Here is a 22,658-nt window from a genome sequence, read left to right on the forward strand (position 1 = left end):
TATGGTTGGGGCGGAGATGGGGGCTTAAATCTGGGTACAGTAAAATCAGTCATTTAAAACTACCAAATACTGGAATGGAGCTTATTTTGTCAAATAACATATGTATGTGGTTTCAAACATCAGATAATACAAGGGGGCATGTGACGACATGGCAGACTGACCTGGCCTGTCTCACACCAGCTTCCCTCTCTGGCCTTCAAGAGAACCACTTTTAAATCCTTTAGATCTCTCTCTCCCTCTCTCTCTCTCTCTCTCTCTTTTTTTTTTTTTTTTTTTTTTTTTTTTTTTTTACAGTGTACATTCCTATTTCTTGATTTATCAGTTGTGACATATTTTACTGATTTCCTTCCAGAAGAAATGAGGACTTGTTTTTACACCCCTCTTCCACTCCTCTCAGTATAGTCACATCATTATTTTAAGATTCCTCTTTTAGTTTACTTTGTAATTTAATATGCCAGCATCTCTTATAACTTATTTTACCTACAAAGATAGTTTCTTTTTGACTCCACCCATCTGAAGCAATAAATTAGGGTTCGGGTTTGGGTTAGATAGGGTTAGGACCATGGGGGTAGGGGCACACAACACCTGGGTGGCTCAGTCAGTTAAGCCTCTGCCTTCGATTCAGGTCATGATCTGGGATTGAGCCCCACGTGGTGCTCCCTGCCTAGCAGGGAGCCTGCTTCTCCCTCTGGCACTTCCCTTGCGTGTTTCCTCTCTCCCTCTCTCTGTCAATTAAATAAGTAAAATCTTAAAAAAAAAAAAAAAAAAAAAAAAAAACTCTAGGGGTGGCTATTGACTGTTGTTACACAGTTGTAAATGTTCTGTAGAAGCACCCTCATTTCTGTGTTTTCTAAATGTGTCACAGTTAATCCTGAGGTCACCTTAAATGTTTCATTTTGGATTTTACCGTAATCCTTGCCTTTTTTTTTAATCTTTTAGAGATACAAGTATCTTCCTTCAATAGATGATAATGAAAATACAAAAGAAAGAGAAGCAGGTAAGTGATTGTATATCTTTTTTTTTTTCTTCAATCACGTATCTTTAGGTGAATGCTCTCAGCCTACTACGCTTCCTGATGCTTCTTTATCCCCATATTACCCCATACAGTTGCTGGCAGTTAGGGCTTAGCGCCTAGCCTCTGGCGGTTACCCTGCTGCTGCTTTTCCCCGTTCTCCGCCTGGTCACTGAGAGCTGTGTTTTGAATGACTTAATTTTTACTTGTGCTCAGGTCAGCTCCATATGGGAATAAGTATAATGAAAACTGTAAGTCAAAATATTATTCAAAATTAGCTATATGGAAGAGAAATTTTTTCCTCCCCTGGAAAAGCTTTCTGAGATGTGGTCAATTCTTCATAGTTTATGTATCTATCTTTTTGGATGTTTGCTTAATCTAAAAGCATTCTCATTTAGAAAATTCATACTCATAATGACCTGTGAAAGTTTCCTCCTAGACAAAATAGTGAACTAATTAGAAGGATGTGAACACCAGCTATTTGGCATTCGATTTCGTGAAGGGGAGAATTGATTAAAAAAAACATTTGGCCAGCGTGACTCATTCTGCCAAAATCTTTTCCTGGTTGAAACTTCTGGTTCCCTATTCAGAGGAACCAAGAGACCCCAACCAGTGTGGCTCAGGGAGGAGTGTTTAGTCTCTTAGAAACAGACTGTCTCTAAAGGGCTGGCTTTCCTTTTACAGAATTGAAGGACAGTCCGGTAACTGGGGATATCTGAACCCCTGGCCTTCATGGAGACTCTGTGCAAAGAGGTTGGTTGGTATCAGCCACTTTGCTCTCCGCTTCTGGGGAGCACTGACTAGTCAGATACAGGGTGACCTGGGGATATGGTTACAAGGATTACTCTCTGGTCTGTCCCAGTGGATAGGTCCTTGTGAAACCAAACCAAAACAAATGGTTTTAGGAGAAAATCGACACATCTGCTGCCAGTTCTCAACAGGAAGAGTGATGACTAAACACTGTCCCCCACACTGATTTCTTCCCGTCCTGGCTCTCGAGCGTCCTCATCTGGTAGACAAACACTACAGCAAGTGCTGTCCCATCTGCCAGGAGTTTTTTCTATGGAGATACTCAAACAGGTGTTGACTGGGTGAGCAAAGATTTTCACTGCTGCTTTGCTTATAGCACAGAAATGGAAATGAATGTACATTTCCACCAAACAAGGGACTGTTTATATCACAGCATATCCACCTAGTGGAATATTACAGTTTCTGTTAAAAAGAACACATTACTGAAGAGAACCCCAAGCCTTCAAAACTATCATCATTTATGATACATGGGCAGGTGTATGTTTCTTAAAAATTCTGCATATTTAAGGTAAGCTTTTATTTCAGTTAAAACACTTTTTTTTTTTTTTTTTTTTTAAAGTAATCTCTACACTCAGCATGGGACTTGAACTGATGACCTCTAGATCAAGAGTCTCAAGTTCAACCAACTGAGCCAGCCAGGCACCCCTCTCCCTAAGAAAACTGTTTACCAGAATTACACCAGCATGAATTTATGTTTCTTTCTCTTGAGATTTTACTGGTTCATATGAGACCTTAGCCTGTCAGCCTGCTATCACACAGCCTCAGTTAGATGAGTTTTCCTTTCAACTGTAGTATTGACCAATGGGGCAGGGTTTCTCCTTAAAAATTAGTATTAGCTATGGTAGAGGAACAAGTTAATTCAGTGGAGTTACTTTCAGGAGGAATTGATCCTGCTTCTTTTCCAGGTGATAGACCATACTGATGACTGAACTACAGGGTGTGAAAATAGAAACTTAGGTTCATGCCAAAGCAATCTCTAGGTACCGGGATTGAGCACATGTGTAGAGTTCAGTGCCTGACCGGGATTTTGGTAGAAGGAGATCGAAACTGACTACCACATCACTGTGTGACTTTGGACAAGTTCAGCCTGTTTTCCTATCACTTAGACGGAAGCAATCATACATGCCTTCTAAGGTATTGGATTCAATAGGATGGCTTATCAAGTTCTTGGCATTCAGTGTGTCAGTGGCAAGGAAATCATCCAGTAGAATGAGAAAATTAACCATCAGACTTTGTCCTTTCCCTTACTGTATTTCTAAGGTGTTAGAAGTAACAGCAAATAAAATGTCCACTCTTTAAAAAAACCCTCATTGCTATCAATTCATTTTTCCTCTTCTCTGGAGGTGGAAAACGACACGTTAAATGTGTTCTGATCTTGAAAAATCCTCATTTCCTTGTCCAAAAATTTATCAAGGTAAATTAAACAGGGATGAAAGATTTTACAAGTTAATCAGAATTTAGTAATAAATAACCATACTTCTTATTAACCAGAAAGGGCATAATGGAAGTAATGTGCCAAGGACAAAGGGTTTAGAGATTGACTCTGTATTGTCTAAAGAAGTGTTGCAAGAAAAATAGACATTAATAAAATATTTAAAAGTTAGTCACTAGGGCGCTATAGTCTTTTATCTGTATCAAAAATAAACTTCTTCTACTAACAAATGTATACATTGTAATGCCTAAGAAGACCAAGCAGTATTAGGCAGAGAAACATTTTGCTAGAGGAATAAGATGTGCACTCTAATCACTGAAAACCCTTGCACGCTACTGTTGTGGAGTAACCAATGCTTTGTAAGGGGAAGAGCTGTAGTTCATGTTAGCGGTAACAAACCTACGGTAAGGAAGTACTGATTGTTACTCATCCCAGCTCCTTGCATGGCACTGAGAGAAGTACAAGATATGGTTAATACCATTTGATAATGATACATGGTAAGGGGGGTTTTGGTGCACATATTCAATGTAGAGGAAAGTTCATGAGCACAGGTGCAACAGGAATAGGTATAGGATTAAAGCCTGGAGCGCTGACCAGGAGGTTAGCCTAGACTTGCAGTAGTTAGGAGAGAACCTTCTCTCCAGACCCCATGACCAAAAGTCAGATCAGTAGAGCCCCTTATTCTGAGACTTCCAGAAAATGAAAAGGTGCAGCGGAAAGTGTTTTCTTCAGATATATGGTGGGAATCTCAACAGCCTTAGGATTGTTAGACCCTGTTTCCTTCTCTAGAGTGAATATGGATGTAATTTGTTCACTAAACAAATATTTGTTGAGTTTTTCCAGCAGTTAGTCATCAGAAAATATTTGAGGGTCTGTGTGGGGCCAGCTACAAAACTGACAGAAAGTTAGGTTTTCTTTTCTTACGGAAGTTTAGTCTGGTTACAAACAGGCAGTTACAGTAGGGGTGGCAGAAGCCTCAGAAGACTCAGGGTTCTGCACTGCAGATGGCAGAGTGATGCTGTGGAACTGGCGAGTGTGGAAGTTTGGGGCACGTCAGCCCCACCAGAGAAATCTGGGAAGGTTTCCAAGAGATGAAGTCTTCTGGGTAGAGCCTGGCTTAGTCAGGTTGTTCCTGAGGATCCAGGAGGAAAGCTTGGGAGGGAAGAGAGAGGTATATGGTTGGGTTTGAGAAGGTGAAGCATATGAGAGTAAAGGAGAGAGTGGAAGGGCCTGGAGTGTGGAGTGCTCAACTTTGGGTGGTGACCAAAGATAAACTAAGGTAAGAGGCATGTTGGATTGGGGTGCCTGGGTGGCTCAGTTGAGTAAGTACATATGAGTAAGCATATGACTCTTGATTTTGGCTCAGGCCATGGTCTCCAGGCTGTGAGATCAAGCCCTGAATTGGGCTCTGTGTTCAGTGTGGAGTCAACTTGGGGTTCTCTTTCTCTCTCTTTCCTTCTGCCCCAAACCACCCCCCACAACTTGCACTCTCTCTCTCAAATTAAATAAATAAACTCTTAAAAAAAAAAAAAAAAAAGCATGATGGATTGAGCTGGCCATCAGATCCCCAAACAAATTAGTCCCAGATGTGCTCTATAGTGGGGGGAAGGTGAGAACTCCCCTCCCTAAGATGGTGTGTACCACCAATATACATCACCACAGTTCAGAACAGTGAAAGAGGAGTAGCAAAGTTGATCATATGGATGAATAAATAATTCATTTCTTTGACTTTTCAGTGTCATATTGCAGAGGGTCTTAAGAAACGAGCTGATACCAGCCAGACCTTCCATTTGGCAGTCACCAGAAGGCCTTTTCAACATGCCTACAGAGGGAGTGTTAGTAAATTTCTCAGTAGAAGCAAGCTTTTAAACAGCCTCACCCTGGAGTCATGTTTCAGAAGGACTTAAAATGGACCTTACCCAAATTCTTCCTCCTCCAAAAAAAAAAAAAGGAAAGAAATTTGAGCATTGGCTGTTTTTCTCTATCTTTTGACGTACCTTGACAGATTTTTTTGTTATTGTCCTAATTCGTTCTGTGTTCTGAAGCATACTTGAGAAGCCTGAGCACAGTGATGAAGACGGTCAAAGAACGCCGACTTACTTCATATGAAGTATGACGGATGAAACTAGGATTACGTAGCCTAAAGAAGGGAAGGTTTAAAAGCATCCTGTGAAGAAAAGAAATTACATGTATCTGTCGCTGGGCCTGTGGATGCGAATGGTCCTATGGGGAGCATTACTGGAGGGCGGGCAAGGTGCTTGGGAAGTATTGTTTTCTCTCTCTCCTTCTTACTCTTCACTGTCTGCATCTAAATTTAATAATCTGCCTGCCCCGGGTTTTGTTACTGCCCGGAATTAACGAGGTTTAGATTGACTTTGCAGGTCTAGAGAAGTTAAATCTCTGAGACTCTTGAAACATGGTGAGAGAAAAACGCCCCCGACCCCCAGGTTTTAAATGCAAAAGTGTGATAATAGAGATGGGGACTAAGAATGACAGATTCTAGGACTCTGGCAAGAGGGAGTTTGAAGTTCGCACATCTGTCCACCACTCTTCAGTCCTTAATTTACCAGTTTTTCAGCAGCACTGGATGTCTGTAGTCATTCTGTCTGGAAGCGCTCTTATCTTCTGGCTTCTGTGATACCACGCTTTCTTACTTTTTCCCCCCTACATCAGCAACCCGATTGCTCTTTCTCACCCTCTCTGTAGGTCTTCCTTTGGGGACCCTTAATATTAGTGCTTGGCAGGTTTTGGTCCTGCTTTCTCTTTGTCTGTTCTTCTCTGGCTCATTCTTATAGAAATATCTTTTGGAGGGGGTGCCTGGCGGCTCAGTTGTTAAGCATCTGCCTTCAGCTTGGGTCATGATCTCAGGGTCCTGGGATTGAGCCCCCGAATCAGGCTCCCTGCTAGGCAGGGAGTCTGCTTCTCCCTCTCCCTCTGCCCCTGCTCATGCCCTCTCTGTCTCTCTCTCAAACAAAAAAACAAAATCTTTAAAAAAAAAAAAAAGAAGAAGAAGAAGAAGAAGAAAGGGAGAAAGGAAGGAAAAATGTCTTTTGGAAGTTATACCCGAGAGCTTCCTGGACACCTATACCTGCATTATCCTTAGATGTTTTGAAACTGACCTCCCCTCCTCCTGGCGCTAACCAGCTGTGACTATGTGAGGAGCCACATCAGGGTCAGAATTCTTGCTCTGTCATCCAGAGCACAGCACTCCTGGGTAAAGAGGGGTTGAATATTCTAAATGGAGGAGGAAACACAGAAGGACACACACACACACAGTTGGACATTGTTCCTGGGTCTTGCTCACCCAGCACAGCTTGTTTGCCAACTGACTGAGCCCAGTGCAACGGCAGTAAGGCGAGGGAATGTGGGTTTTCGCCTTTAGTCTGTCCCATGGTCAGATAACCATAGGAAATACTCTTTTAGAAGAAAGTGAAGGTGAAAGAGTAAGACGTCTGAATTTTAATTGGAAAATAACTTTTGCCACCTGAAAATGTCTGCAGACCTAATCATTAATAATAGTAGCGGATTTTATTTTCATTTTTATTATTTAGACGTTAAAAAAGGTCAGAAGTTCTCAAATTTAGATAAGCTATTCTAGCTAATTTCTTGACATTAAGTAAGTCTAAACATAGAGCATTTTCATCTTCCTGCTGGAAAAGATGGTAGACTATGAGGCAGACAGCAGCAGGAGCTGGGCCTCGCTCACCCTTGGGTCCAAGACACACCGAAGCGCTTTGGGACGGAGGGCGTGCGGGGTGCTTTCTGACCAGAAGGCAATGCGCACTCTCTTTGCCCGGCACTCAGTCAAGTGTGAGTGCCGTTATGGTAGTTTGGAGGAGTATGAATTGTCTGGCAAGAAAGCTTTTTCTGTTCATTATTAAAGTCTTTTAAGATTTTTCTGTTACATATATGTGAAAATATTTTTATTACAGGTATTGCAAAAGTAATATCCTTGTTACTGAAAATGTAGATGTCTATGTAGAAAAATTAAACAACCAAATTTGCGCAGCCTCAAATGATGACTGTTAACTTTTTATCGATTTTCTTCCATTCTTTCTTCTATACACAGGAATTTGGTTTTTTTTTATTTACATGTACAATTTTATAGACTTCTTTCTGTTTTTCACATTGAAAATACTCATTCAATAAGTGTATGATGGAGTTTTATCATAAGCCACAAAGATTGGGGAATACCTCAGTTACTGCAGCTTATATTCTCGTCGTGGGAGACAGATGGGAACAAATAATAACTTCCAGAAAGTTATAAAGAAAGAAGTGAATGTTACCCACAGTCCTATCACCCAGACATAATGATGGTTAACATCTGGTATGGTCCTAATTTTATTTTAAAAAGCTAGTGTTGAAAAATAGCATTTTTAAAAAACAAAAATGAGATTAGATCATAGATTCCCCCCCCCCCCACTTTCCAACATGTTGTGGACTTTTTTTATGTTAACTAAAACTTGATAATTAATAATAATATAATACAATATGATAAGGTAACAATGGCTGCATAATACTATCCCATATAATGGATGTGCTATTAATTTAAACATTTTACTAAAGGTTGACAGGTTATTTATAGTGTCCCCCCCCCCCGTTAGAAATTATGTATCAGATATTCTAAGTCTTCAGAGAACCTAAATGTTTCCTTAGCTTGTGCTGTAAAAGAGAAATCGCTCAGTTTAAAAGCATATCCATAATTAAAATTTTGGTATTGTTACTATATTCCCCTGCAAGAGTCTTAATAGTTGACAGAGCTGTCGGCGATGTCTGAGAGGACCATTTTCAATTTGTTCTTACATTGGATTTTTAAAAATTAAGATATAATTCATATTCTGTAAATTCTATTATGGGTTTAAGTTGTGCAATTTAGTGGTTTTTAGTATAGTAACAAGATTGTATATAGATCACCACTATTTGATTCCAGAACATTTCATCATCCCCAGAAGAAACCATATGCTCATTAGCAGACACTCCTTATTTCCTCTTTCCTCAGGCCCTGGCAACCACTAATTTACTTCTTGTCTCTCTGGATATGCCTATTCTGGGCATTTTGTATAAATGAAATTATACAATATGTAGTCTTCTGTACCTGGCTTCTTCCACTTAGCATGTTTTCAAGGTTTGTGCATGTTGTTCCATGGGTGATTTTCTTAGTTAGAGTCTATTTTGACTTTCAAGTACTGGAGTGATTCTTGGGGGAATAACCCTGGTTTGTCCTTGGACCTCTGTTTGGGAACCATTGACCTAGGCTGTAATCTCTCTGTTAGTTCTTAAATCCTTTACAGCTGACCCAAATCCAGTTTATCTGGATTCGTATCTTTAAGTGTCTTTTCCAGGAATATCATAGGTTGCTAATTTTGAGTCAAAGAAGTGGGTTTTAGTGCTAATAGTGCAGTTTATGAGCTAGTGTTGTTGAGTGGTTTTTTTGTTTTGTTTTGTTTTTTTGTTTGTTTGGTTTTTTATAGCTGGCCTCTCCATTTTATCCTGTGTTCTAGGTGCTCATCTCTGTTTAGTAAATTGTCAGTATACTGTGCCCATCATTGCCAGTCTGTCCCCTTTAGGGCCATTTTCCAAGTGGTGATTTACTATCTTTCTTGGTAGAGGCTGAAAACAGTTTATTGAGGCCTTTGACTCTTTTCCATTGACCCTGAGACACATGGAAGAAATATTTTTTGTTAAATTTTTTAATCCTCAGCAGATGTCTTTTCCAAGCTCCCCAACAAGGTGCCTTAAAACATTTCGGGTGGGTTATTGAATTTGGGGATTTAGTTTTATTTTTTCAATACTAATATCTTCCTCTTGGGATACTTCTCCCTTTTTAACATTGACTAATTGTGCTGTGTTTCTTGGAGTTCCCTTCTTCCTGTAGGATGTCCCTGCTCTGCCGCTCCTTAGGAATATAAACTTTTTAAAAAATTATTTATCTATTTGCCAGAGAGAGAGAGAGAGTGAGCGCACAAGCAAGGGGAGCAGCAGGCAGAGGGAGAAGCAGGCTTGCACTGAGCAGGGAGCCCAATGCAGGACTCGACCCTAGGACCCCAGGATCATGCCCTGAGCTGAAAACAGACACTTAAACAATTGAGCCACCCAGGCATCCCAACCTTTTTTATTTTTTATTTATTTAATTTTTTTAAAGATATTATTTCATTATTAGAGAAATCACAAGCCAGGGGGTGAGGAGGAGGCAGAGGCAGGAGGAGAAGCAGACTCCCTGCTGAGCAGGAAGCTTGACACAGGGCTCTGTCCCAGAACCCTGAGATCATGACCTCAGCCAAAGGCAGACCTTATTTGACTGAGCCCCCCAGGTGCCCTGGAATCTGACCTTTTGACAAGTTGCTTCATCTCTCTGACCTGTCTTTTCTGTAAAATGAAAGCAGGTAACTATTCGTGATTCCTCAGAGTAGAGTTGCTGGGATGTCAGCTAGTTCTATGTTTATGTTTATAAGAACTACCTGACCTTTTCCCAAAATGGTTGTATAGTCCAAGTCCATTTAACATTTCTTTTTTTTTTTTTTTTTTAAGATTTTATTTATTTATTTGAAATAGAGAGAGAGAGATCACAAGTAGGCAGAGAGGCAGGCAGAGAGAGGGAGAAGCAGCTCCCTGCTGAGCAGAGAGCCCGATGCGGGCCTCGATCCCAGGACCCTGAGATCATGACCTGAGCCGAAGGCAGAGGCTTAACCCACTGAGCCACCCAGGCGCCCCCATTTAACATTTCTAAGGAAGTTCAGTCACACTGGTCTTGTGGCCAGCAGTTGTGGTTTCCTGGGATGTATGTCATAAAGTTCTCAGTGAATTGAGCACTAGCTCTTGGCTGGAAGGTCCAGATCCAAATTCCTCTACTCACTAGGTGTATGTCTGTGGGTACATCACCGAACATCAGTAGTCGTCTGTTTGTGTCTTTATACTGACCTTTCAGGGTTGTTGTAAAGATAGAGATATCAGGAAGCATGTTTGCATAATTCTGAGTATATCCGTATGATACATGGCCAACAAATGTTAGCTGTTGCTGTTGCTACTGCCCCAGTGATGGAATGTACAGTTTCCACTGCCTGCCTCCATCTGCCTCAGCTCTGGAAGGCCCTAGCCTTCAAAAGATAGACCTTGAAATGGGGTATGAGTTGAAAAGAGGGTCCCACTTTTATAAAAACTACAGAGAGCTGCCTTGGTAGAATTTGGTCTTGAATATGTCATCTTTGAAAGGCTCTTTAGTAAACTAACTTGTATCTCTTGCTTTTTTAGTGTTTACACCCTTGCACACTAAGCAATATCTTGTTTCCTGAGGGTCAGGTGTCCCTGGCACAGAATTCAGTAATATCCCAGGGATGGGTGTGTCCTCTCAGGTTCGAGCTTTACCAGCGTACCTGTTACGCACTCTTACGTTTCTTATTGCCTTGGTTTTTTTCTTTTTATTGTGGTAAAAAGTGTAGCATAAAATCTACCATCCAGACCACTTTCTTGTGGTGATTTTAAATTCCTTTTAAGTTCGCAGCTTCTCCTTTTGCTAAGCCATCCTAAGCACTGAGTCAGCAGTGAGGTAGTCAAACTGAATTGTATTGTTTTCTTTTTCTTTCTTTCTGTCTTTCAAGTAGTAAATGCTGCCAGAAAGACCAATTCTTTCTGGACTTAGGCTTGTTTATGACACTAGACTTTATTTATGATAAAGATCCAAAAAAATCCTTCTTTTCTTTCATCTTTTTCTCCTGGGATTCTCAGTGTTGTGTTTGGGAGTACTGGAGGAGGGAAGGGAGCTGCAAAACCCAGGAGGGGAAACATGCAGCTGAATTTTGCACTCCATCACTCCCAGGGTGGGCCAGGAAGTCTGAGCACAGATTGGGTAACCAGAACACTGGAAGGGTAAGCCATGCCACCTAGGCAAGTGTCTGTGCCCTTTAGCACACACCAAGCCTCTTGTTAGGGGAGCGGACTAGTCAAAAATGGTGCTGTTTTTAAGCCATCACGCCAAGATGATTGTAGCCAGCTTCCTGGAAAGCCTGCTTGTCCTACCCAGGCTTTCCTTAAATTATTTCCTGAAACCAGCACCCACATTATCGGATTATTGCCAACCTTAGCTTGGTGGTGAAATGACAGATACACTCTGTGTAACCAGACCTGAGAGTCTGAGATGAAACTTCTCCTTCCAAGGGATGTTTCCGGAAAGTGGCCACCTTGGGAAGCTGCACCTCTGTTTAATGGTGCTCAAAAACAGCTTCAGAACTTCCTGTTTAGGAAGATGCCTTCAGCTTCTCTGACACATTCCTTCTAGTGGTGTCTTTCACCATAAAGCTTTCTCCTATATTGGCAGGGATTTTTTTTGGTGGGGTTTTTTGTTTGTTTGTTTGTTTGCTTTGCAAGTGGCCAAAGGTTATTTGGTGCTGCATCTGGGGGCTTAGGTGATCATACAGAGGAGAAATAAAAGATGTAGGTTTGAATGATCCAGGCTTTCTGTTGAAAATCAAACCTGCTAAATATTGATGCAGCTTGAAGATAAGTGAGAGCAAAGATTTGGGGAAATCCGCACCACGCTAAGTTTGCTGCTGCGTCCTTGCCATCCAGTGATAGCACTTTTATTTATGAGCACATTTGAGCAGAACTTTTGTGTGCTCATGTGAGAAATGCCATTCTGGGTCAACAGTGTGCCTAGGATCCAAAGGTACCTTGTGGGACATCATCATTGTCTGTTCAAGACGTGGGACTTCTAAGGTGTTTCAGATTTTGGCGCACAACATGGAAATCCTTCAGAGTGGTAGGGTTTTGGTTTTGTTTTTTCGTTTTTTTTTTTTCCAAACATACAAATTTTTTGTATGCTAACAGTGGCTTGGTGCAGGTCCACAGAGGCAGAGGCAAACACAAATAAAGTGTGTCCTGGTTGCCACAATCTCCCCAAGACCCAGCACATGAAGAACTAACACATGGTAGGAAATCAGTAAATGTTGAGTAAATCATGCGTTCAGACGTCGTAACACTTTTGTAGGAAGCATGCAATGGAAAAGTAATGTTCTTGTTTCTCTCTCTTTTACAGTTGTCAAATTTGAAAGTTCTGAATCACTCCCCAATGTCTGATGCCTCTGTCAATTTTGACTACAAATCCCCCTCCCCATTTGACCGCAGCACTGATCAGGAAGAGAAAATCGAAGATGTTGCCAGTCACTGTCTGCCTCAGAAAGACCTGTATGCTGCAGAAGAGGAAGCCGAGGCCCTTTTTCCTAGGAAAATGACATCCCATAATGGAATGGAGGACAGTGGAGGGGGAGGCACTGGAGTAAAGAAAAAAAGGAAGAAAAAGGATCCAGGAGAGCAAGAGGGTCCAGCAAAGGGAAGCAAGGACAGGGAGCCCAAGCCAAAGAGGAAGCGAGAACCTAGAGAGCCAAAGGAACCCCGCAAGGCCAAGGAGCCCAAAAGGGCCAAGGAGCCCAAGGAGCCTAAGCAGAAGGACGGAGCCAAGAAAGCGCGGAAGCCCCGGGAGGCCTCGGGCACCAAGGAGGCCAAAGAGAAGAGGAGCAGTGCCGACTCCATAGGCAGGACGAAGTCCAAGAAGGCCAGGTGCGTCTCTCCCCACCCCCCAGAGTGCCCCCCAACCCCAAACCCTGGCATGCTTGGCTCTGTGCGCACAGAATGATTTGCCGTTGGCCTTACTCCAGCCCCTGGACATAGCTCTCCTGCTTCATCCAAAATGAACCACTTTCTCACCTCCTGATGAGAGAAGGATAACCTCAGTACTGGCCCTGCCGTTTCTTACATTCCTTTTGGATTAAGAAAAATGAAAATACCTCCGCACACCCAGGGTATAAGGGTGGGGACATCCAGGGTACCACACAGGGAGGGCAGTAGTTTGGGGGACAGCAGCAATGTGGAGTGGTCGAGGGACAGCTCCCAGGGCTGTGCCCGGTCCCGGGAATCAGTGTTCGGGCAGTCTGGGGGAGCCGTGGGTGTGCGCAGACAGGAGAGGACTGCCCGGCTTCCCTTGGCCACAGACTCTCTAGTATGGGGCCACTCCTGGCGTGTTTCTCTTGTTCAGGATCTACCGCAGTGCCAGACGCCTGAGAGTGCTCAGGAAGAGGGGCTGCTTAGAGGCCAGTAGAGACCCCAGTGGAGAGTTCAGAGGGCGTGGGGTGGGCGGCATTAGGGGTCCCGGCTAGAGATTCTGTCAGCATCCACAGGTCCTCTTCACCCAGGAAACTTCGTATTTGCAATTGTGTACAAATGGAATGTTTTTTATTTTGTCTCTCTAAATTCTTCACGCAGAACATTATATTTAAACTTGGTAGGGAAATGTAAAGCAAAAAATATGTAAGCTCTACATAGTTCAAAGGAAGTTGAGGAATTTAAGTTCCTAAAATCACAGTGCAGAGGCAGAAGGTAGAGCAGGAACACCCATAAAAACCCAATGATCGATGGGAATGTTGACGTACAGTAATGAGACCATCAGACCTGTATGGGGTCAGGCATGGAGGAAGTAAGTTTTAAAGAAAGGAAAGCATTTTGGATGGTTTACGCTATGACTCAGAATTACCATATAGTTCCGTTCATTTTCAAAAGGATTTTGTTGGGACCGGATGGATAACTCCATAATCCAAGTTAAAACTGCCTTATAATATTCATTCCCTTCTCCATGGCAGGGGATTGCATCTTTTGTCTATCATAGACGCTTGTAGTAGTTTATAGACAGGACCTAAAGTACCTTATAGAAGGTTAAGAAAGGTAGGTAAAAATCAGGATTTCCACTAAGAGGAAACTTGCGGGCTCTGTTTCTTAGGTGAGCGAGTGAGCGTACTCTGATCTCTGACGTGTATGTGGCGTGGCAGAGGTGAGTCTCTGTCTTCTGCTCTAACTCTCATCTCTAAGTTACTTTGGAGAAGCTGAAGTGGTTCTTCAGGGCAGTAACACATGCGAAGGAGCAGCAGATGTGAGCTAGTGGGGTGACTTTGAGAGAACAGAGGAATTCCTGAGGATAGTGTTTTAGAATTAGGGTCATAGGAGGAGAGTTTCCACAGCTCTGCTAAGGATTTGGTCTGTTTGTAGGAGGGATTAGAAAGCCATAGGAGTCCGAGCTCACTAGCACTGGTTTCTCCTACTTACCTGCTTAAAGCATTTCACATTTACTTTGTGTGAGCTATGAAACACGGAGATGAGCGTATAGACATTGCCATAATTTGGGGTCCACGAGGAGGCATTTCACAGAACAGCTTTAGGTGTCCTGTATATGTGTAGCAATACTGTTATCACTGTCCGTGATCTTAGTAAGCTGTATACAATATAAGTGAGCTGGAGAAGTGCTTGGTAGTGTTTTCAGGGGCTGCTGACTTCTAGCAGCAGAAGATACCCTTTAAGAAGATGCTGGCAGAGCTGGTTATCTCTTCAGCAACATGGGCAAGTTACATGAGGCTTTCTCTCTTGATTTGGGGCCTATGTAAAATTGACTTGTAACATGATAGAATTCTGTGTAGCTTGGTGGGATTTTGCCCTGGTGAGCCTTTCATGTCTTGTTCTTTATATATTTAGCAAATTGCATTAGTTCCTTTAATTAAAGATCCCACTGGTCAACAGAAGCAGTTTTAGTTATGAAAGGACATTAATTGAAGGAAAATGTTGGGAATTGAGTCTCAGTTTTTTATGCTTCTCTTTTGCTTTCTTGCAGAGTGGCTCAGGTGCATGTTTTGATTTGAGTAGGTATTGATTGGTATATTGGTAGTTGCAGATCATTCACTGGGCACTTGGATTATCGTGGGAGCTCCATAATTGTTTTAAGGCTTCCGGACTTTTCCACCTTTGATTCATCTTGCCAGCTTCCACCGGTGAATCTTTGAGAAGCACTGTTACTGTCTTATTTCTGTTTGTAGTTGGAAAAGGTGGTGAATCAAATGCCTTCATCCTCTCTTCTTTCCAAATCAGTTTGGAAATAGTCAACAAAGATGGAGTTGCAGTGATCAGCTCGGTTATTATAAACCGGGTTGAAGAGCCTCCGCCATCTTGTGCCTGGAATGGGGCTGCTTGTTACTCCCTCCGTTGAGTTTGTCTCCCAGAACCGCACGCACTGAAGCCTGGAGCACATGCTGGGCCATGTCTGCGCTGTTCCTTTTCCCAGTCTCTCCAGTCCGGGAGGTCTCTGATCAGAGACATGGGAGGAGTTTGAAGAAGGGCTGAAAGTCTGTCACCAGTATTACTCCCTCCTCAGGAGTAAAACCGGGGGACTGGGGAATGAGATTTCCTCCAACAGTTTATGCCTGCTGTGCAACTTCTGGTTGTTCCTACTGCTTCCAAGACAAAGTCCAGACTCCTTTCTCTGTTATTTAAACCCTTTGGAGTGTGACCCTAGCCCCACTTCTGGTCTCTGACAAGCGACCTCACCAGCTAGATTGTTGTCACTGGCCCCTGAAGACACTTGTCTTGTTTCTTCTGGATCGCTCTTGCTATATTCCTCCCACATGACGCCCTTGTCCTTCTCCTAGGACCCCAAGTCCTTTCCATTTCCAGATCTGAGTGCAAGTCCTGGTTCTCTATAGAGCTTCCCCAAACCAGTGGGCTGGCGTGTCCCCTCTTCCATAGCACTTGGAGCCTTGCTCTGCATTGTGAATCAGAGACTTTTTCCCTGGGAAGACTGAGGAGAGCGAGTCTGACCTGTCGTACTGCAGCCAGGAAGAGGGAGACACACTGAGAAGTGACTTGTGTACAGGGGTGTGTCATAAACTCAGACCTCCTGATCCCCAGTCCTGTACATTGCCCTTCGCAGATGGTGCCTTTCAGTCATAGGCTGTCATTGTGTACGACTTGTCTCATCAACATCAGTTAAGTGCCTGAGGTCCGGACCACTGTGCTTTGTCTTGTATGCTCTTAGGGGTCAGTCACCAGAGAGGTTTGCCAGGATGTTCGGTACATTAAGAGTGTTTTTGTATTTATGTATTATAATATATAATTTACATACTTTGCATATTTGTATATTATATATGATTATGTATTATACACTATATATCTTATGTATATAATTTGTTTTCCTAGAACAAATGAATAGAGCTCTTTTCCGTGAAAATAAGACCCATGTAAGATACAATAATTCCCATTTTTTTTCCATTGTTAAATAATAGTAGGTGGTGTCTCGACTTTAACTAAAGACATAAACATCTTAAAAAATAACTTGTCTAAGGCACAAGACTCATGGGCAGCACTATTGGGATTTGACTCTGGGCTCCCACTTTTTTCTCCCACAGCTTTGCACCTGTTAATGCCTCACTGGGAAATGTTGGGAAAGGAAGATGGTGGGGAGATTCCAGTGTCAGAGAAATTATTTTTTTTATTTGTAGGAAATGGTCCTTCTTCTGTAGAATTTCAGTTTGTGCACCCACAGTGTCCTCGAATCCTCTAGAGACTGTGAGGTGGCTCCGGCTTTTTCCCATGCTGCTTCTGCACTTGAGACAGCAAGCAGATAACCGAACGTGTCTCCTCTTCTGAACAGGTGATAGAGCCTAGCAGATTGTCCTTTTCAAGGGTGATGTCAGTAGTGATGCCCAAGTAAGAGAAGGGGGAAACTAACTTTTAACTACCGTCTCGTCCTTTCTTCTCAAACTGACGTGGAGTTTGAGCACTTCTTTATTGAGTAAAACTTAAGCAAAAAAGCTCTTCTAGGAAGAAGCCATATTAAGGCTGTCATTTCCCTGACTCTGATATGTAAATTTCACTTAGTATAGATTAATTGCTTTTACAGCTTTTTAATTACAGTACCTTTTCCCAAAGAGGAAGGGGCCACTGGTGTAAGAAGACATACAGACAAAGATACCCATGCACCTGTACACCCAAACACATACACAGACCTATCCAGATGTAGACACACAGGGCCTGTCTGGGTGCAGCAAGGGCATCAGAAAGGTAGGCAGGCAGCAAGTCCAATCCTGGGGGCCACAGAATGTCGATAGGGCTTTGGGAAAATGCTTCGGTATTAGGAAAGCACCTTGGCACTTCCTTAGGGCGGCCAAAGAAATTTCTCACTAAGGAACCTTCCAAGATGTAATGGATTCTGTCCTCAGCAACAGTTTTAGGATCAGGTGCTTCTGCGTGCCTGTGAATTTCATACTTCTCTTTCTTGAAATAGCCATTAGTAAAAGTTAGCTTCATGGCATCAAAGCATGGTTCGATGAGCAGGAAAGATGACGCATTCCAGTGTGTGTGAGGCCATCTGGTGTTCTTACTCCATATCTAGGAGGAGTGCCTGAGGACTAGGTTGATGGCCTTTAGGCTTCACTCTTCTCAAATCAGGAGCTGAACATTTGGATGGAGCTGGAGGTAGTTTTTTAAGCCAGGGTCTTGAATGTTAGTGTTCATTTTGTTGGAGGCAGAACACAAGCTTTGGAGTTTCCACTTATGTCAGAATGGTTTATATTCTGTCTCTCAAAAGTCCAGAAACTGACCGGTGGGGCCACTGGGGTGGCTCTGTTGGTTAGGCATCTGCCTTCGGCTCAGGTCATGATCCCAGAGTCCGAGATGGAGCCTTACATCGAGCTCCTTGCTTGGCGGTGGGGATTCTCCCTCTTTCTCAGCTCATGCTCTCTCTCACCGTCTCTCAAATAAATAAAATCTTAAAGAAAGAGAGGGAGATAGGGAGGGAGAGAGAAAAGGTAAAGGTAAGGGTAAGGGAAGAGGAAGGGAAAGGAAGAAAGAAAAGAAACTGAACAGTGAACTAGCCTATGTGGAGGAGCGTCTGCTTGGATCTCCGAAGCCCAAACTTTGCTGTGCCTAAGGAATCACCTGGACGGCTTGTTAGGAAAGTAGATTCCAGACTACCTCCCCAGAGTGGGTGATTTATTAGGTCTCAGGTAGACCCAGGAACCTACAAATTCCAAAGCTTGCCAGATAATTAAAGTGTACTTGGTTCTTAGACCATCCTTTGAGAAACAGGTAAAAGATCACTGGGAAAGTGGAGCATATTTACATTTTTATATTTAACATGTGCTCGGCATGGAAAACCAAAAAGAGGGAAAGAGACGAACGGTGTGATGAGTCTGTGAAGTAATAAGAACTACATGTATTGGTTTCTGCCCTGGTTCCTGGCACAGAGCTCCTGAAGCCTTTGTACATTCCTGAGTGGTAGAAATACCAGTCTCCTCTCTTATTCTAACATTTGGTCTTCGACCCATCCTTGACACAAGACTCCTGAAACTGTTGTAATCTTTGCAGTGCTAAGAACACGAGGAGCATTCCTTGTTCTACCGTTTGTCTGTGACCCTGTTCCTGACACGAGGCACCTAAACCCTTCCAAACTCCTAAGCGATCAGAATACTAGAAGCATCTTTTGTTCTGGTGAGGTGACTCTGGGTAGACTTCTGGATGGTGACTGGTCATGAGAAAGACCAACCATGATTAGAAGCTTAGAGTTTTCAGCCCCACCCCTCATTATCCAGAGAGGGGGGAGAGGCTGTAAGTGGGGTTAATAATTGATCATGCCGATGTGGGGAAGCCTCCTTAAAATCCCAAAAGTAGCAGGTTTGGGGAACGTTCAGGTGGGTAAATACATCCACGTGCCAGGCGGGTGGCACAGCTCAGCTCTACAGGGACAGAAGCTCCTGTGCTCAGGGTCCTCCCAGACTTCGCCCTGTGGATCTCCTTATCTGGCTATCCGTCTGTATCTTTTGTCATATCCTTTAACAAACTGGAAAATGTAAGTAAGCGTGTCCCTGAGTTCTGTGTGCTGCTCTAGCAAATTAATGGAACATGGGGTGGGAGTGAGTGGATGGGGGGGAGTGGTCACTGGAGCCTCCGGTGTATGGCAGTTGGTCAGAAGCACAGGTGAACCTGGACTCGGGACTGGCATCTGAAGTGGGGAGGCCAGGTAGGGGCAGAATTGTGGCAGTGCGTCCACAACCTGTGGAATCTGATGCTCTCTCCAGGTAGATAGTGTCAGAGTTGAGTTGAATTCTCAGATACCCTGTGCCTGAGAATTGCTTGTTAGATGAGAGTTTTTTGGTTTTGGTTTTGGTTTTTTGGAGATTTTTTTCCAAAACAAACTCCCAAGTTTGGGGCCTCAGCTTTTACCCCCATTTATTTTGACTTGCCCACCCAGAACAGAATATTATTTCCCAAATCTAGTAAGTCTAGTAGTATCCTGGAAGAAAGGTTCTACCTTTTCTAGTTTCCTTCTTGAGGGGTTGCTTCTAGGAAGTTAAGCCCAGACCTTCCGGTTCCATAACCCTTAGAGCTGTGAGTCAACCACCACTGTGATGCAGGAGGGCAGTGAAACTCAGCCCAGCTCCCTGTCACTGCTTGAAGGTCAATCACCCATCTTTGTTGAGATTGCAGATCTTTGCTGAGCGGAGCCGGGCTTAGGCTCAAGAGTGTGTGTTGACAGCATTCTTTCTGTTAGGGGACTTGTTTTTATATTCTGACCGGTTATTAGAAGGAAGAAGACAAATGTGAAGACATAGGAGTTCTGAGTAGAGAGTGCTCGGAACCCACTGGGCTTTATGGGGAGTAGGGAGGAACTGCGAATGACAGTGGCAGAGACCCACCTCTGAAGTTTCGGATTAAGTCTCCATTCCTGTTTTTCTAGGAGCACCTGGGGTGCTTATTACTCTGTCCTCAGGGCTTTTTAAGTTAGGCTTGGGTACACAGTGGGCTTTACTGAATCTGAAAAGAACACTTAATAAATACGAATGCTAGATGAATACCTGCCTCTTTTTTCTGTATCTTGTAGTGCCTCCTGTGTGCCTTTATTCATGAGTCCTTTCGGTGGGAGTGGGGTAGTGGAGGGAAGAAGGTGGCATTGAAGCGTCGTCTGTGCTCCTCCCTGTCCCAGAGGAGCTTCACGGGTTAGAGCAACAGCCCTGCGAGGGTTCCAAAATCAGGCAAAAACATAAACAAGCAGAAGGCCCTAGTATTACCGTATACAGAATAACTGGAAGGATTTGGCAGATCAGGAGTGTTTCAGTTGTGCCAAAGTCAGTCCCTTGGAAGTGGTGGGTACGGAGCCAGGTATTAAAGGAGTTAATAGACAAAAGACTTAAAGCAAAAAGACCAAATAAATATTTAAATAAATATGTTAAAGGGGGGGAGCTTTTCCAGTTTCGTTTTGTTTTTTTTCCTGCATTTGCTTTTACTTGCGTTTATTTTATGTGGAAATGATTTCCAGGCCATAAGTTTTTTGTTTCTTCTGGGGTATCTTGTTCTTCTCTGCAGCCGCCTGGTTTAGGAACGGTCTGCTCTTTATCAGAAAGGCTCACCTCGTGGTCCCAGGAGAGCTCGTGTGCGAGTTAATCTGACTGTGAACTGTGTAAATTCAGCGCCATGTCTTGGGGTTTGTTCACCTGGGTGTGCTCAATGGCCAGAGAATCTGCATCTAAACCCTTAAGTCAGCATTATTCTCAGCATTTTTAAGCCTGTGCGGTAAAACTTTAGCACTGCTGTGGGCCCCGCACCCCACGTGCAGCCCCGCTCCTCAGCCTGGGCCCACCTCCCAGCCCCAGGCAGTAGCACCTGAGTACCTCTCCCCGCTTCTGCACAGCGTGGCTGTCACATACTTGGGGCTTTTTGGGGTGGGCTTTGCCCACCCGAGATGGCCTGGGCAGTTTCACGTGTGTTCTTGGAGTGAACCAAAGATTTGAACCTCTTGATTTGCATGATTTCATAGGGTTTTCTGGGTCAGGTGAGTAGCAGATCATTTTCAGAGCTCACAGCAGGCTGCTCACGGGAAGAGGAAGAATGATGGCTCCTGGGAGAATCCATAGCAGGTTGGGGGAGGGGTGCTACTAGTTTGAACACAGCCGCTGAGCATACTTTTATTTTCACTTCTTAACCAAATGATAGCGAAATGCCAGGAAGGACAAAGGGGAATATATCTTTAAAGATGAGAAATGTGAATTTCTGGGCAAGGCAGGCCACTGTATCATACTGGTGGATGACAGTGGGGGGATCCCAGCATGCAGGATCTCCTTGTAGTAGAGATAGAAATGCTTCTTCCTCACAGTGGACCTGTCAGCTCTGGAGAAGGGGTGGGAGGCAGGCCAGAAGTGGAGGTGATTGAAGGGACTGCATGTAGTGGCTTTATGGCTGGCCAGCTCCAGGCTGAAATCAGGTAGTTACTCTAAAGGTATTGAGCTGTTTGCCCCAGGGGATGCTCTCGGACTCCCATGTGGAGACTCCCATCAACAGGAAAGGGACTTCAGGCTATTGCTCTGCCTTTTCCCTGCCAATACCTAAAAGGTATTGTACCTGTGTGTACAGAGTACTAAGCCAGGCTTCTCATTCGGGGGTGAGACTTGGTCTCACCAGCTACCTGTATTATCAACCTCATTCATTTTACTTTATTTTTTATTATTTTTTAAAGATTTCATTTATTTGACAGAGAGGGAGAGAGCATAAGCAGGGGGAGTGGCAGGCAGAGGGAGAAAGAGAGAGAAGCAGGCTCCCTGCTGAGCAAGAAGCCCTATGTGGGGCTGGATCCCGGGACTCTGGGATCATAATCTGAGCCGAAGGCAGACACTTAACCAACTGAGCCACCCAGGCGCCCCTCAACCTCCTTCATTTTGAACAAGAGCAATCCACCAAAGATCATGAGGCCATAGAGGAAAATTTTAAGCAGCAAAGAAGAGGAAAAGGGAGTGAGCAGAACAATTGTCCTCAAAAGAAAGAAGTCCAGGAAAAAACTTGTAAAGATGTTAAATTTGCATCCTCAGATTCAAGGTGGTATTTTGTCTGCAAAACAAGGATGAGTTATGAAACAGGAGCAGTCAGAAAACAAGAAAGAATTAATGAAAATTTAAAACATACTGCCTAAGAATTCAACAAAAATATTGAGTAGAGGAGAGAGTAGGGGAGATACGTAAGATCTAAATTAATCAGCTTTCCTACCAGGATGTCACTGTTGCTTAATGTTGACAGGTGGAGAACTAGAGGCATGAACACATTGGAGTTAGGGTGCTCTCATTCAAAGGCAGTTCTTTCTAGAAAGTGGGATTTGGTGGAAGTAGGGATGGCTTGTCATTTGAAATCTACATTTTTTGAAATTTTATTTGCTTTGATAACTTTTTTTAAAATGTTCAGTTAGCCAGCATATTATAGTACATCTAAATTTTTGATGTAGTGTTCAGATTCATTAGTTGCATGTAACACCCCTTTTATAACTTTTAATAAGATTGTTTATTAAAACTGTACTTTTTTATCTTATAAGTATGTAATGTTTTTGCTAGGATAATATCACAAACTAGTGTAATCTTTGTTTTTGATGGTGCTAGTGATAACAGTTAAAGGGACAGAGGACAGGGTAGACTTGCTTCTCATTTTGTGTGCAGTTGACTATATCTATACCAAAACAGTTCTGTGTATGTGTATGTATGTATATATATATATTTTTTTTTTTTCATTTAACCAGCATTTTTGCGATCTCTGCCAACTCAGTTCTCAGTGTATAGACTGAAC

At 43.2% G+C, this 22,658-nt stretch overlaps 1 protein-coding gene across 5 annotated transcripts in view; it reads left to right on the plus strand.

Moving 5' to 3' along the window:
- CHD6 (chromodomain helicase DNA binding protein 6) overlaps positions 1–22,658 on the plus strand; it is a 190,497-nt gene that overhangs the window by 51,464 nt on the left and 116,375 nt on the right. For 4 of the 5 annotated variants that reach the window (XM_059133142.1, XM_059133143.1, XM_059133139.1 and 1 more), the window contains 2 exons: positions 940–997; positions 12,283–12,803. In XM_059133142.1, the coding sequence (XP_058989125.1) occupies positions 965–997; positions 12,283–12,803 (554 nt within the window). In that variant the 5' untranslated portion in view covers positions 940–964. Of the gene's footprint in view, positions 1–939; positions 998–1,718; positions 1,766–12,282; positions 12,804–22,658 lie in introns of those variants that run through there. The other variant, XM_059133141.1, reaches the window with a different exon arrangement.

Source organism: Mustela lutreola, chromosome 9, assembly GCF_030435805.1.
Source record: "Mustela lutreola isolate mMusLut2 chromosome 9, mMusLut2.pri, whole genome shotgun sequence".
In the NCBI taxonomy this organism is placed as follows: Eukaryota; Metazoa; Chordata; class Mammalia; order Carnivora; family Mustelidae; genus Mustela; species Mustela lutreola.